This window comes from Sciurus carolinensis, chromosome 2 (assembly GCF_902686445.1).
Source record: "Sciurus carolinensis chromosome 2, mSciCar1.2, whole genome shotgun sequence".
NCBI classification, from domain to species: domain Eukaryota; kingdom Metazoa; phylum Chordata; class Mammalia; order Rodentia; family Sciuridae; genus Sciurus; species Sciurus carolinensis.
In genome coordinates, this window is record NC_062214.1 from 15,500,319 (window position 1) to 15,512,727 (window position 12,409).

Here is a 12,409-nt window from a genome sequence, read left to right on the forward strand (position 1 = left end):
GTGAGATAAGCCAATCTCAAAAATCCAAAGGATGAATGATCTCACTGATAAGCGGATGATGACACATAATGGGGGTGGGAGGGGGCAAGAATGGAGGAAGGAGGGACTGTATAGAGGGAAAAGAGGGGTGGGAGGGGTGAGGGGAAGGAAAAAATAACAGAATGAATCAAACCTCATTACCCTATGTGAATGTATGATTATGCAAATGGTATGCTGTTACTCCATGTACAAACAGAAACATGTATCCCATTTGTTTACAATAAAAATAAATTAAAAAAAAAAGTAGTAGCAGTGAGCACCCTAAGGCCTAGATTGTAGTTGCTAAATACCATTTCAAACTGAACATACCAAGGCTCTTTTGGAGAAATGGCTGATTTTAGATTCCAGACTGGAAATGTCCACTATGATCCTGAAAATCTTACCAAACGTGAAAGCATTAAAACTGATCAGGCTTATTTCAGAACTCAGGAGGCAACTTAAGTCTTGCTGCTGTAACAATTTTAAGAAATGCAATGAATTGAAGTATTTTAAATCATGAATTCATGGTTTGATGGATCTAGGCAAAGATCAATGACTGCCATTATAACAAGCCACCCAAGTAGTCTTGCAAAAAAGCATTAGAAGCCAGGTGCGGTGGTGCATGTGGCTTGGGAGGCTGAGGCAGAAGGATCATGAGTTCAAAGCCAGCTTCAGCAAAACTGAGGTGCTAAGCAACTCAGTGAGACCCTGCCTCTAAATAAAAGACAAAATAGGGCAGGGGATATGGCTTAGTGGCTGAGTGCCCGAGTTGAATCCTGGGTAGCGTCTCCCCCAACCAGAAAAAAAAGCATTAGAATTTGATAAAATTTCTGGAACAGTCTTACATTTTAGCATGTACCAGAACCAACTGGAGGACTTGCTAAAATATTTTTGATTGAACTTCACCAAGTGTTTTTTATTCTGAGTCTGGGAAAGGGCTGGAGAAGCTGTATTTCTAACAAGTTTGTAGGTGATGAAGATTCTGGTCAAAGAACAACTGCTGTAGGCCTATTGATTTAGAAGAAATCCAGGGATAGAATATGCTTCATGACACAAGATTGCAATTAACAAAATCAAGACTGGGAAGCAACACAGGACAGTGACCTGGCTTCCTCAACAAACACGTTGTAAGGGAAATACAGTGGGACTGTCAATTTAGGCTTTCCATGTCTTTTGGAGGTATACACTAAATTATCTACAGATGAAGTGTCTAGTATTTCCTTGAGGAAGTGGACTGGTATATATTGTTATAGCTAGATAAGTATGTGGGTGACCTATCATACTATTCTTACTGGTGTTTGAAATTCTTTATGCCATAGGAGCAACATATTTAGTACACTCAGACCATTTACCAATGAACTATAGACAGCACTCACTCTATGAGTGCTTTAATAACAGCATCTATTTTTCTCAGTATTAGGACATACTGTTCTACAGATGAGGACACACGTTTCTCTTGCATATTCCTCTTACACAAATCATGTCTCCATTTTCTCTTTCCAGCCTTGGGCTAGGGGAATCTCTTGCTTTGAGTACCTGAGCTCAAGCTGGTGCGATCATGGTTTCCCCTTTGGCAACTCCTTCTCATCTCCATACTGACTGGCTCCCTCCTGAAGCCCCCCCTCCAAGACCTTTTACTAGACTTAAGACAGTTCCCCAGAGAAAGCGCTTCTTTTAGAGCATGCCAGCTGTGATGGCACATGCCTGTAATCCCAGTGACTTGGGAGGCTTGAGGTAGGAGGAGGATCCTAAATTCTAGGCCAACTTTGGCAATTTAGTGAGTTGGTGTATCTCAAAATAATAAAGAAAAGAAAAAGGGTTGGAGGTGTAGCTCTGTGGTAAAGCACCCATGGGTTCAAGCCCTAGAACTGCAAATAAAGTACTTATCACTAGTAAATGTCCTCAGAAGATATTTTGACAAAGATGTGGGTACTAAACAGACTTGTCATTCCCTCACCAAGCATTAATTACAAAGGAGAAAAGTGACTTTATAGTGATCCAGGTTATTATTATCGATCACTGGATATGATAAATGACAGTCTCATTCTTGAGGCATTCCTGTGGACAGGGCAATCATGTAGATACATGAGACAAACCCAGATCAATGGAAACTCAGCTCTCCATCTACAGGTTCCACATCTGCAGATTGTTATTATTCCCAACAAGTACTGTCCCATAACTACTGTCATGTGTTAATGCTAGATTTCATTGTGTGACTATTGTTGAGGTCACTTTAAGTTACATCACTAGGTGACACCATCTTCTGGGACCAGTGAGGTATGTGCAGTCCACCGTTGACTGAAATGTGCAATGCACAACTGCAGGTGCACAGCATTTATACCAATTAGGTATGACAAGTAATCGCAGGATGATTTCAAGCATACAGGAGGATGTATGCATGAATCACTATGCCATTTGAGCTGGGCATGGAGGCACAGGCCTGAAATTCCAGAGATGCAGGAGGCTGAAGCAGGATCACCAAGTTCAAGGCCAGCCTCAATAACTTGGCAAGATCCTTAGCAACTTAGCAAGACCTCAAAATAACAAATAAAAAGGACTGGGAATGTAGTTCAGTGGTAGAGTGTCCCTGGATTCAATCCAAAGTACCAAAGAAGCAAAACAAACAAAAAAACAAAAAACAAAAACCCACTATGCCATTCGGCGTACTAGGCTGGCTGCTAGTGCACTCCTCCCTCCCTAGGGTGCCTGTGGATCCCTCCAGATCCTCTTGTTGGAAAACCTGATCCCAGCATCCTGTCCTCATGGGTTGCTCCTGGCCCCTGCCTGACTCTGGCCTTGTGTTCTGCTCCAAGCAGAATTTATTCCAGGACCCCAGCAGGAACACAGTTCCAACAGACGACCTGCTATTGCCCGAGCAGATTCATGTGAGCATATCCTAGCCCCAGAAGTAGTCCCCTGTGAATACTAAAGGACAACAGTATGATTTTGAGATTTTAAAGGAGCAGTTTCCTACTTTCAGATGGCTCAGGAAGAAAATCATGTAAATGAAAAACGTGGCTGATGCAGGAAGACCCCAAATATGAGGTCAGCCTGGGCAACTGAGACCATCTGAAAATTAAAAAGGGCTGGGCTGTACTGCAGCGACACAGTGCTTCTGGGTTCAATCCCTGGCACTATCAGGGGTGCTCTACCACTGAAGCTATTTCACCCCACCTTCTCTTAAGACAAGGTCCCAGTTGAGGTTGGCCTTGAATTTAATTGTCCTGTCTTACTGGGATTTTAGGCATACAACATTTACAAGTGACCAAATCTTTTTTGGCCTTCTTTAACCTACTTTTGCTTGGTGTTGGGGACCGAACACAGGGTTGCCTCTACCTGTGACATCCCCAGCCCTTTTTAAAATTTTATTTTTGAGAGGGTCTTAGTAAATTGCTGAGGTTGGCTTTTGTGATCTTTCTGTCTCCTGAGTTGCTGAGATTAAAGGCATGCACCACAGTGCCTGTTTAACCTGGTTTTTAAAGGAGAGCTTTTAATAAGAGGAACAGAATACCTGATAGAGGCACTGAACTTCAATGCTTTAGAGTTGTTAGGAACTGTACTGAGATTTAAAACGCTGCCTCTACTTAGCCTTGTTACACCATATATTCTCAAAAATACCTTTAAAATAGGTGTAAACATATGGAAGTAATTGAATACAAATGATAGAGCTTCTTAATATAAGCTTTAATACCTAATATTACATTGATTTTGTTAAGTTCAAACAGGCTGTGATCAATTTATGTAGGGGAATGTGAATTCTTCTAGATTTGCATTAAGCATTTCCAGGAGGCATAAGAACTAGTAATCCTGACTTCCTTCAAGCAGTCAATGGTGGACTTTGCTGTTATTACCCTTTCCTATCTATTGATTTTAGAACCATAATTCCTTTCTATTGAAGAGGTATAAGAATCACTTTATTAAGTGCTGACCTGGGAGGACTGTTTCTGGGACTGCTGCTTAAGAGCAATTTAGGATTTAAAAGAACAATTACACAACTGCACCAACACATCTTTTTGGCAAATTTAAGAACACACTGTTAGGAACATAAACATACACCTTATTCAAGATGTGGCCACCATGATAGATTAGTGTGAAATTACATTAGGTTCTACAATCTAGGAACATTAAGTTTCATGATGCTGTCAAAGTAGTTTTAAAATTCATGTTACTAGAGCCAAAATTACTTAAACTCGTGGCTCTGAAAAAATGTACTTACATATTCAACAGTGTATTAGTTAATCATCTAGAGAATGGTATTAGATGTATTATGCAAAGTAGCTGCACATTACCACTCATGGTTCAAATGAAGGACACGTGGCTACAGAAGTCTGAACAGACACAGGAACTATTAATGGCGACTACTTCATTATGTGAACTGAGGGATACTTGTATTTCAATCATATTTTTCTTTTTGGAACACGGTGCTGGGGTCAAACACAGGGTGTCACAAAAGCTAGGCATGCACGAACTGAGATACACCTCCAGCTCTTAGATTTTTTTTTTAAATATATAATTAAAAAAATCAAAATGTTCCTTAACAGGCTCCATTGCTACATATCTGAAACTGAATGTTATCATAGAAAGTGAAGTTGGAGAAGAGTGTTTTCTGAAGCCAACGTTAAGTAATGGAAACATGATAGTACTGCAGCATAAACTACCAAAGTTTAGAGTACTAAATCCAGAATTAAGGAAATAAGGTTAAGGACTTAGGAAATGATTAAAGCTTCCTACTTTGATTATTTGAGAAATGTTAGAAAATGTTCAGACCATTAAAAGATAAAAATGAGTGAATTTTACATGAGAACAATGCAAGTTAAAAAAGGTTAGCACACTTACTCATCATAGGAGGTAATATTTAATGTGGTACTAAGTACTTTTCATACATTTTTAAAAAAAATTTGTCAGTGGATCTTTAAAAAATTAATTTATATGCAGTACTGAGGTTTGAACCCAGGGCCTCACACATGCCAGGAAGCGCTCTACCAGTTTTAATCACCACAGTCCATTGAGTTTTATCCCTAGGTGACATGGAGGCACAAGGGTTAATGATTTGCCTAGCATGTTGATTTCAAACTGTTTTAGAACTGAAACAAATCTTTCTCATACAAGACAGCAATGGCTAGTGAGTGCCAACTCCAATGCAAAAAGTAAGAATTTGGTATTAAGTGGTAATACACAACGAAATCAAACAAGCTTTTCCCTCAGTAAGCATTTTATTGAGTTAACATAAAATACGTTAACAAAGTGGAAAAAAAAGATACCAAGATGAAAGGTGGTAACACAGAAGAGTGGGAACATAAAAGCTGGAGTAGGTAGGACTCAAACTGGCCATAAAGGCACTAATGGCATATCAAGAAACACTGTCAAAAAAGAAAGGGGACTCAAGATGTTCCTCAATCTTTTCCGCCATCAGGTTAATACTCATCTAGCCACTGGTGACTGCGGCACACTGCTGCCTCTCAGATCTTGCTCACTGGGAAGCAGGAACTTAACATTTTACACCAGTCAACTCTAAGTTCTTAAGTAGGCCAACGTTATATCCAATGACTTGGGTCTACAGGTTTAGAATAGAACTGTTTTTAATAAACTGGTCTTCTTCACCATTACTAGAAGGATTTAATGGGTGCAGGCATTTACCTATACAATTACCCACTTACTGGGGCAGCTTAACAATGATGTCAAATATGCCTCTTACCATGTGATGTCACAATAACAACAGAAAGCCCAGCTGAAGATGTTGCATACTTTTAGAAAGCCAAAATTCACTGTAATATCGCTCCCCCCCTCCTTTTAAAAGGCTGTGGTTCAAAAGCTTTTATGTTCTTTCCCTGGAAACAAGAGAACTTTGGTCAAAGCCAATTCGTAATCATCACTTCTGTTCTTTGAATAGGCAAAATAATGAACTATAATTAGACACCATTTTCTTCTCTTAAGTTCTGAAGTTTATATTTGAAAAATAAACCCATTTCTTATAAACATCTAAACAAACAAAATACCAAGGAAAAGATAATGGAAGCAGCATCTACCTTATGGGCCACTATTTCCCAAAGTTAGGTTTTTCAAGACTTTTTTTTTTTTCTTAAACAGGAAGTCTAAATTTCTTACAGGTGAAGCTTTTTTATTACCAAGTACTCTCAGCTACTCTGATTGACACCCAGATCCTTGACTCAGTTTTCCCCTCAGCCTCATTAAATGTCCTCTGGGTATTATTTAGTTCTCCAAACCAATCCCAGAATACCATGCTCAGTCACAATCCTGTTACCTTACATAACTGACAGCTCTCTAAGAAGATATTAAACCTGAGCCATTTCTTCTACATCTTAAGTGGACAATAAGTATTTTTAAGAGAAATTATTTAAAAGTATCCCAAAGGGATATAACTCACTTTTTGACCTGCAGTCTCAACTTATTAGTCTTATGGATGTATGAACTAATTGCTAACCCAGTAATCCCTAGAAATTTGCAGTACTATAATCTGGTTTACACAGTACTACACTTCATTCATAATAAAGGACTAATGGTTTTTGAGTTTGCCCATTTTCATTGCTTTTCAAACCAACCATACAGAAGTCTAAAAAATTTACAAGAATAATCCAACCAATTATCACATAACCTCACAAACTACAAAGAGGACTGACTGACTGCTGGAATTTTACTTGTCAAATGATCTGTTAAGCAACCGACTTTACCAAATGATCTAAGTGCCTGTTGAATGTTATCTTTCAGCAGAAAATGCGGTATGTGCCTATCCACTTTGAACAATACACTTAATTTCTAATCAAAGAAAGGCTACTTCCATTTTTACATAACATTAAAGACCACTGAACCATACTCTTAACTACACTAATCTCATTAACCACCTCCAGAACATGGGATCACTAACTAAAGATCCCAAATACTAGGAGCTATTTCCTAAATAATTCAGTCAAATTATAAGTTTCAAAACAGTTTCACTATTTAAAAACTTATTACTTCAGGCAAAATTGTTATAGATTGACTACAAAATATCTTTTATTTTTAACCCAACTTCTTAGAGGGGCAGATAAAGACTTTGGCAAATTTGATTAACAGCACAAAATAATGTTATCCAAACTGAATAATTTATTGCTGGTCTGAGGCTTGCCTTGTTTTACACTTTAGTAGAATTTACACTGTTTCCACAAATAGCAGGTATCAACATTTAAAGGAATTTAACAGTGACCTATTCAATAAGGCAATCATCTTGGTAGCAAACTTTTATTTAAATCTTATATAACTCAAGCTTTATAAAAAGCCAACATAATTGAAAATTGGGTTCTCCCTCTAAAGCCTTAAGTATCCAAAGCTTGAAACAGTTAATTTAAAAATAAGCAAACAAATGAAACAAAAAACCCCTGCAGCAGATCCTGCTGAAAATACTTAAAAAAAAAAAAAAAAAAAAAAAAAAAAAAAAAAATCTAAGTGAGCTTAATCTTTACAAAAGTTATTTTAGCTCAAAAGCTATAAAATCAAAGTTATCTTAATTCTACAAAGAAGGGAGAGGGTCTTTGACTTCATGCCACCATTTTAGAACCTCATCTTTTTCATCAAATTTGGCCACAAATCAAATTTTTGTGTGCTCCTGTTTTCAGGAGATTCCTCTTGCAGAAGAGGCCAAGTATAAACATGGAAGAGTAACTGCCTAAGCAAGTAGGAAAGTGTTCCATAATAGTGTGCAAAGAATGTAGAGTTCTGGGTTAATCTCTGGAACTTGATCTGGACCTTGACCTTGAGCGAGATCTAGAACGGGATCTTGAAGTAGCTCTTTTTGGTGGAGGGGACACAGAACGAGCCTTTGAGGGTGGAACAGGAAGGGGTGAATTGGAACGAGACTGGCTCCTTGATCTGGATTTTGACTTTATATCACCTTTTCCATTTTCTTTGGGGGACCGAGATCGAGACCTGCTTCGGGACTTTTCATACTCATCCTTAGATCTGCTTCGAGAGTGTGAATGGGAACCCCGATCAGACTTGGGCTTAGATTTGCTTTTTGATCTAGATTTCCTGCCTTTTGATCGAGACCGTGATCGACCTTTGCTCCGTGACCTGGATCTGGAAAAGAAAAGGCAGAATTTTTTGAGTATTGGATCAGAACACACACACACTCCATGAAGAAGTATAATTATATTTAGGGGGGGGGGAAAAATCCTAATACCACATCATTTACCTGGAGCGACTTTTTGAGATACTTCGAGATCTACTGCGGCTGCTCCTGCGACTCCTACTTCGTGACCTCCTTCTAGATCGTGACCTGTAAAATACAACGAATCTCAATCTTGAGGATGTCTGTGCCATTTAGCAAAAGGAATGATAAAGCTAAAAAGGATGTGTGTGCTTACTATAAAATCTAGCTCATTATCAAAACATCTGAAAAAGAACCCAAGGAGACACACCAAAATGAAACCCATCTTAAGTTCAATTAAGCAACAACTGAAAATGACTCCAGTACCCCTTTTTCCTCCCCACTACAAGTCTTTCAAGTTACCTAGATCTGCTTCCAGAATAAGACCGCCTATGGCTTGCTCGTGGCTTATCTTCAATAAGCCTAATATTTCTGCCATTTATCTCTGTACCATCCAGTTTATCCAGAGCACGCTTCATGTCAGAGTAGGAGCGAAATTCAATCACACCTTCATTTGTGCGTTCTTTGTGAGCATCTGCATATGTTACTTCACCTGCTTGCCGCATGAAATCCTGAAACAGTAAGATTTATCAGATTCAGAAAAAGATCTAGTTATACTGGTTTTAGTTCTTAAAAAAGTGCTAAAAGGTCCTACCTTTTAAGAATTAATCATATTATTTTTCACCTCAAATTACAGCACGTACCTTTAAATCTTGCCAACTGCAACGACTAGAAAGATTTTCTACAATAAGCCTGTACTCTGTACGAACAGGTGGTCCATATTTGTCTCTGCCAGAGGTTCTCCGACTGCTGTATCCACCTCCACCACCTTTATCACACGAAGGGAACAATTAGTTGCTTTGTAATGATAGGGATGCATTATGTTTTTGAAAGTTAGTACAAACATATCAACTTTTATTTACTGGAGTAGGACTTTGCTATTATACTGCTAAACCTTTGATACATTTGTGATTTGCCATAAATTAAATTAAGGGCAAGTCAAATAGACTAAATCCAACTAAACCTCTCCTACAATCTGTTAGAGAGTGACTGCTCCTTTATTCAATTTACCTCGCTAAGTTTTATTTTACAGAACATTGTAAAATATAAAACTTAACTGATTACATGCATTTCTACATTTTACAAAAATTTTTACTAGTTACACTAAGTACTTACATCACAGTGTGAGGTTTTTGGTGGTGGTTTGGCCACAAAACACGCAAGGTAACAGTCACCTAGTTCAGATTAACCAGTTTTGTCTAACCCTTGGAATCCTCACCATCACCCTGCGTCTAATGGCAAAAGGCTGCTGTCGTCATGGCTTCCGGTAAGGTCAGCCAAAGGGTCATAGGGCAAGGGTCACACAATGTATGGAAAAGCCAAGGCCAATCAGGAAAGGCAGTCATCTTAGCCTCAGTGGACACAGCCTCAGCCCCATTGGTCACTTTCAAATTGAAACATCAAGGACTTGTTAAAAAGTTTGAATTCAACATGCAACAATTTCAACATCAAACATTTAACATAACCAAAAATCCCCCCAACCTCCTCCCAGTAACATGCCCCAACTAGTTTAAGTACAGCATAAAGCTCATTTAGATTTACTCTGTGGTACAATACCACATTACTTTAGAATAGTATTTTCTCTGGCCCCCCTCCGACTTTACTCTTAAGCCCTACACCTCAAGCTCCTCCCCTTTCCCCAGCCCCTACCCCACCTCCACCCAGCCTGCCCCCAAACTTTCACATTTCTAACTAACGCACTGACAAATAAGCAAGGGGGATGTGAGAAATACAGTCATCCCTTGCTTCTGAAGTGGGAGAACCCACGACAGTGCCAAGGAGGGCCCAGCAGAAGCCACCCCCTCCCAACTTGGCTCAAACCGAATACCCAGACCCAATCCCCGCGCTCCGGTGTCCCATGGCTGCCCCGGGCAGGCGCGGAGGCAGCGGGGCCCGGGGACACCCGGGTCAAACGACTCCCGGCCCCCGCACCTGCCCGGGCTGGGAGGCCCCACCCCGCCCACCCTAGAGCCTGCGCCCGCCCCCCAGGTCCCAAAGGCGCGGAGCGCGCGGGGGTGGGACTCACTGCGGCTTCCGTAGCTGTAGCCGTCGCGATCGCGGCGCGGGCCCCGGGCGTGCTCCACGATCACGCGCTCGCCGCAGAGCTCCTTGCCGTTCAGCTCGTAAACGGCGTCGTCGGCGTCGCGGGAGTCCTCGAACTCCACGAAGCCGTACCTGGGGGCGGCGCGCGGGCCGAGCACCGGCGGGGTCGTCGTTAGCTGGTGTCGCGCACGTGCGCGCACCCGCGACCCCCGCGCGCACCCGTGGCGCCGCGCCGCCGCCATCTTGGAGGCTCTGCCACGCGGCGCCGCGGCCTTGGCCGCCTCTTCTCTCCGACAGCCCCCGCCGTCACCAGGCCCAGGGAGCTGGGCGCTGGGTACGAACGCGGGTGTCCGGGTCCGACTCACCCATTTTTGAGGTCTACTTCGAGGAGGCGGCCATAGCCGCTGAAAAAGCGCTGGATGTCCTTCTCCCGGACGTTGTAGCTCAGGCGTCCTATGTAGACGCGCGGCATGTCCGTGGCGGGCGAGGTCCCGAAGGCCGGCTGTCGGACGGCGGACAGCAAGGCAGGAGCCGCGGTGCGGGTGCGGGGACGGCGAGAACCCGAACACGCGCCTCACACCGCAGCGGCGGCCGAGTCCAGCCACACAATGGTGTGCGCGCGCGCCAGGGCTACGCTATATGGGCGGCCAGGGGGCGGGGTCGGCGCGTGACGTCAGTGCGCAGCACGTACCCTCCCGCGTCGAGCTCTGGACTCGGGGGTGACTTGCGGGTACTCTGCGCGTGGGGTGTCGGTGGAGTGCGACCTTGCTTTCAAATGTTCCTCCAGCACTCTCACCCGTCTCTGTAAACAATATCCTGTGGTCCAGCCGCGTACGTGTCTTCTGATTTGTGCCTTTTCGTAAACTTCCCCTCTGTATTCTTGGGCTGAACGAATCCCCCTTTTCAATTGGCTCTCGAGGTTGTCATAATAAGTCACCCTGGTTTCTGATTGGTCGGTTAAAACGAGGCTGCGAATTTCCACCACCGATTGGTTCACGCCCACTTTGTTGGTGGTAGTGGTCTCGCACACAGTTGGTTAGCCAGTTTCACTAAGTCCAGGACATGCTGGGACAGCGGTGTGGGTTGGCGAGCACAGTGCCCTTCCAGCTTCAGTCTCTCGGGGTCTTACGGCCTTCATCAGCTTTCACTGCCTCCCTGCACCATCCCCTCTCCCTCCATGACTTTTTCTTGGAGCGCTGACAGCTTTGTAGATTGGAGTGTACGTGGGAATCCCGCCCTCGCTGCAGTTGCTCACAAAGGGAGCATGACACTAAAGGCAGGTGCCCAGGAAGGTTGAGCAAGACCTGGCAGCCCTCCCACATCAATGAGCTCTTTCCTCCAAGTGGAGAGTCCGTGGTACCAAATCTATCTTTCCCCCCTTGGTTTGGAAGGCATCTTTATTTGTGGCAGAAATACACATTTGTGAGTTTATCAATAGAGATGCCATTTAAAACTGCAGAACTAGATAAGCACAAAGGAGTAAGTTTTTCAGTTGCGAACAGAAGACCCATGACCATACCCTGGGGTACGCTGATATTAATTATAGGAAAGGAGACTGGAAAAGGAGTGACTACAAAGTCACAAAAGATCAGAAGTACAATGTCACAGACCCTAAAGGAAAAAAAAGGCTATCGCTGAGATAATACAGGTCTTTACATATTTCTGTATTCCTGCCCAGTTTGAGTCATGTGGCCTCAATATTCTTCAGCCTCTAGTTGAAGATGGGCGAATTTGCTCCCCTAGAGTATATTTGGCAGAGTCTGCAGGCATTTTTGGTTGTCCTGACTGGGGGGCAAGTTAATACTGTCATCCGGTTTAGCCTGGTGGTGCACACCTATAATCCTAACTACTTCAGAGACTGAAGCAGGAGATTCGCAAGTTCAAGGCAGCCAGGGCAATTTAGGGACAAAATAAAAAGGACTGCAGAAGTAGCTCAGTGATAAAACACCCCTGGGTTCAATCCTGCTACTGCCAAAAAAGCTTAAAACAACAAACCCCAGCCGCCACCCCACCCCCCGCCCCCGCCCCCTCTGGTGGGTAGAGGTCAATCTTAAAATTAGATAAATAGAAATTTAAAACAAAATTTAAATATTTATGGAATATAATTTGGGAGATGGGACTTCAACAATGTTGTAATTTTTTTAACTC

The 12,409-nt window shown here is 42.4% G+C and overlaps 1 protein-coding gene across 1 annotated transcript; it reads right to left on the reverse strand.

The window, feature by feature from the left end:
• Positions 1 to 6,050: 6,050 nt before the first annotated feature.
• Srsf6 (serine and arginine rich splicing factor 6) lies at positions 6,051 to 11,022 on the reverse strand. The gene is made up of 6 exons (XM_047541718.1): positions 10,627 to 11,022; positions 10,245 to 10,393; positions 8,863 to 8,987; positions 8,522 to 8,730; positions 8,204 to 8,287; positions 6,051 to 8,088 (listed from the first exon to the last, which is right to left on the reverse strand). Exons 1-6 carry the CDS (start codon positions 10,731 to 10,733, stop codon positions 7,734 to 7,736), a joined length of 1,029 nt encoding a protein of 342 aa, XP_047397674.1. The 5' UTR covers positions 10,734 to 11,022; the 3' UTR covers positions 6,051 to 7,733.
• Positions 11,023 to 12,409: the final 1,387 nt, after the last annotated feature.

What these genes read in the sequence shown, in the direction of transcription:
- Srsf6 (XM_047541718.1), bottom strand. Translation starts at nt 10,733, where the DNA reads ATGCCGCGCGTCTACATAGGACGCCTGAGCTACAACGTCCGGGAGAAG. An exon ending in GAAGTAGACCTCAAAAATGG is followed by an intron (nt 10,394 to 10,626) that starts GTGAGTCGGACC and finishes CGCCGCCCCCAG; the next exon opens with GTACGGCTTCGTGGAGTTCG. An exon ending in GCAGTTGGCAAGATTTAAAG is followed by an intron (nt 8,731 to 8,862) that starts GTACGTGCTGTA and finishes TTACTGTTTCAG; the next exon opens with GATTTCATGCGGCAAGCAGG.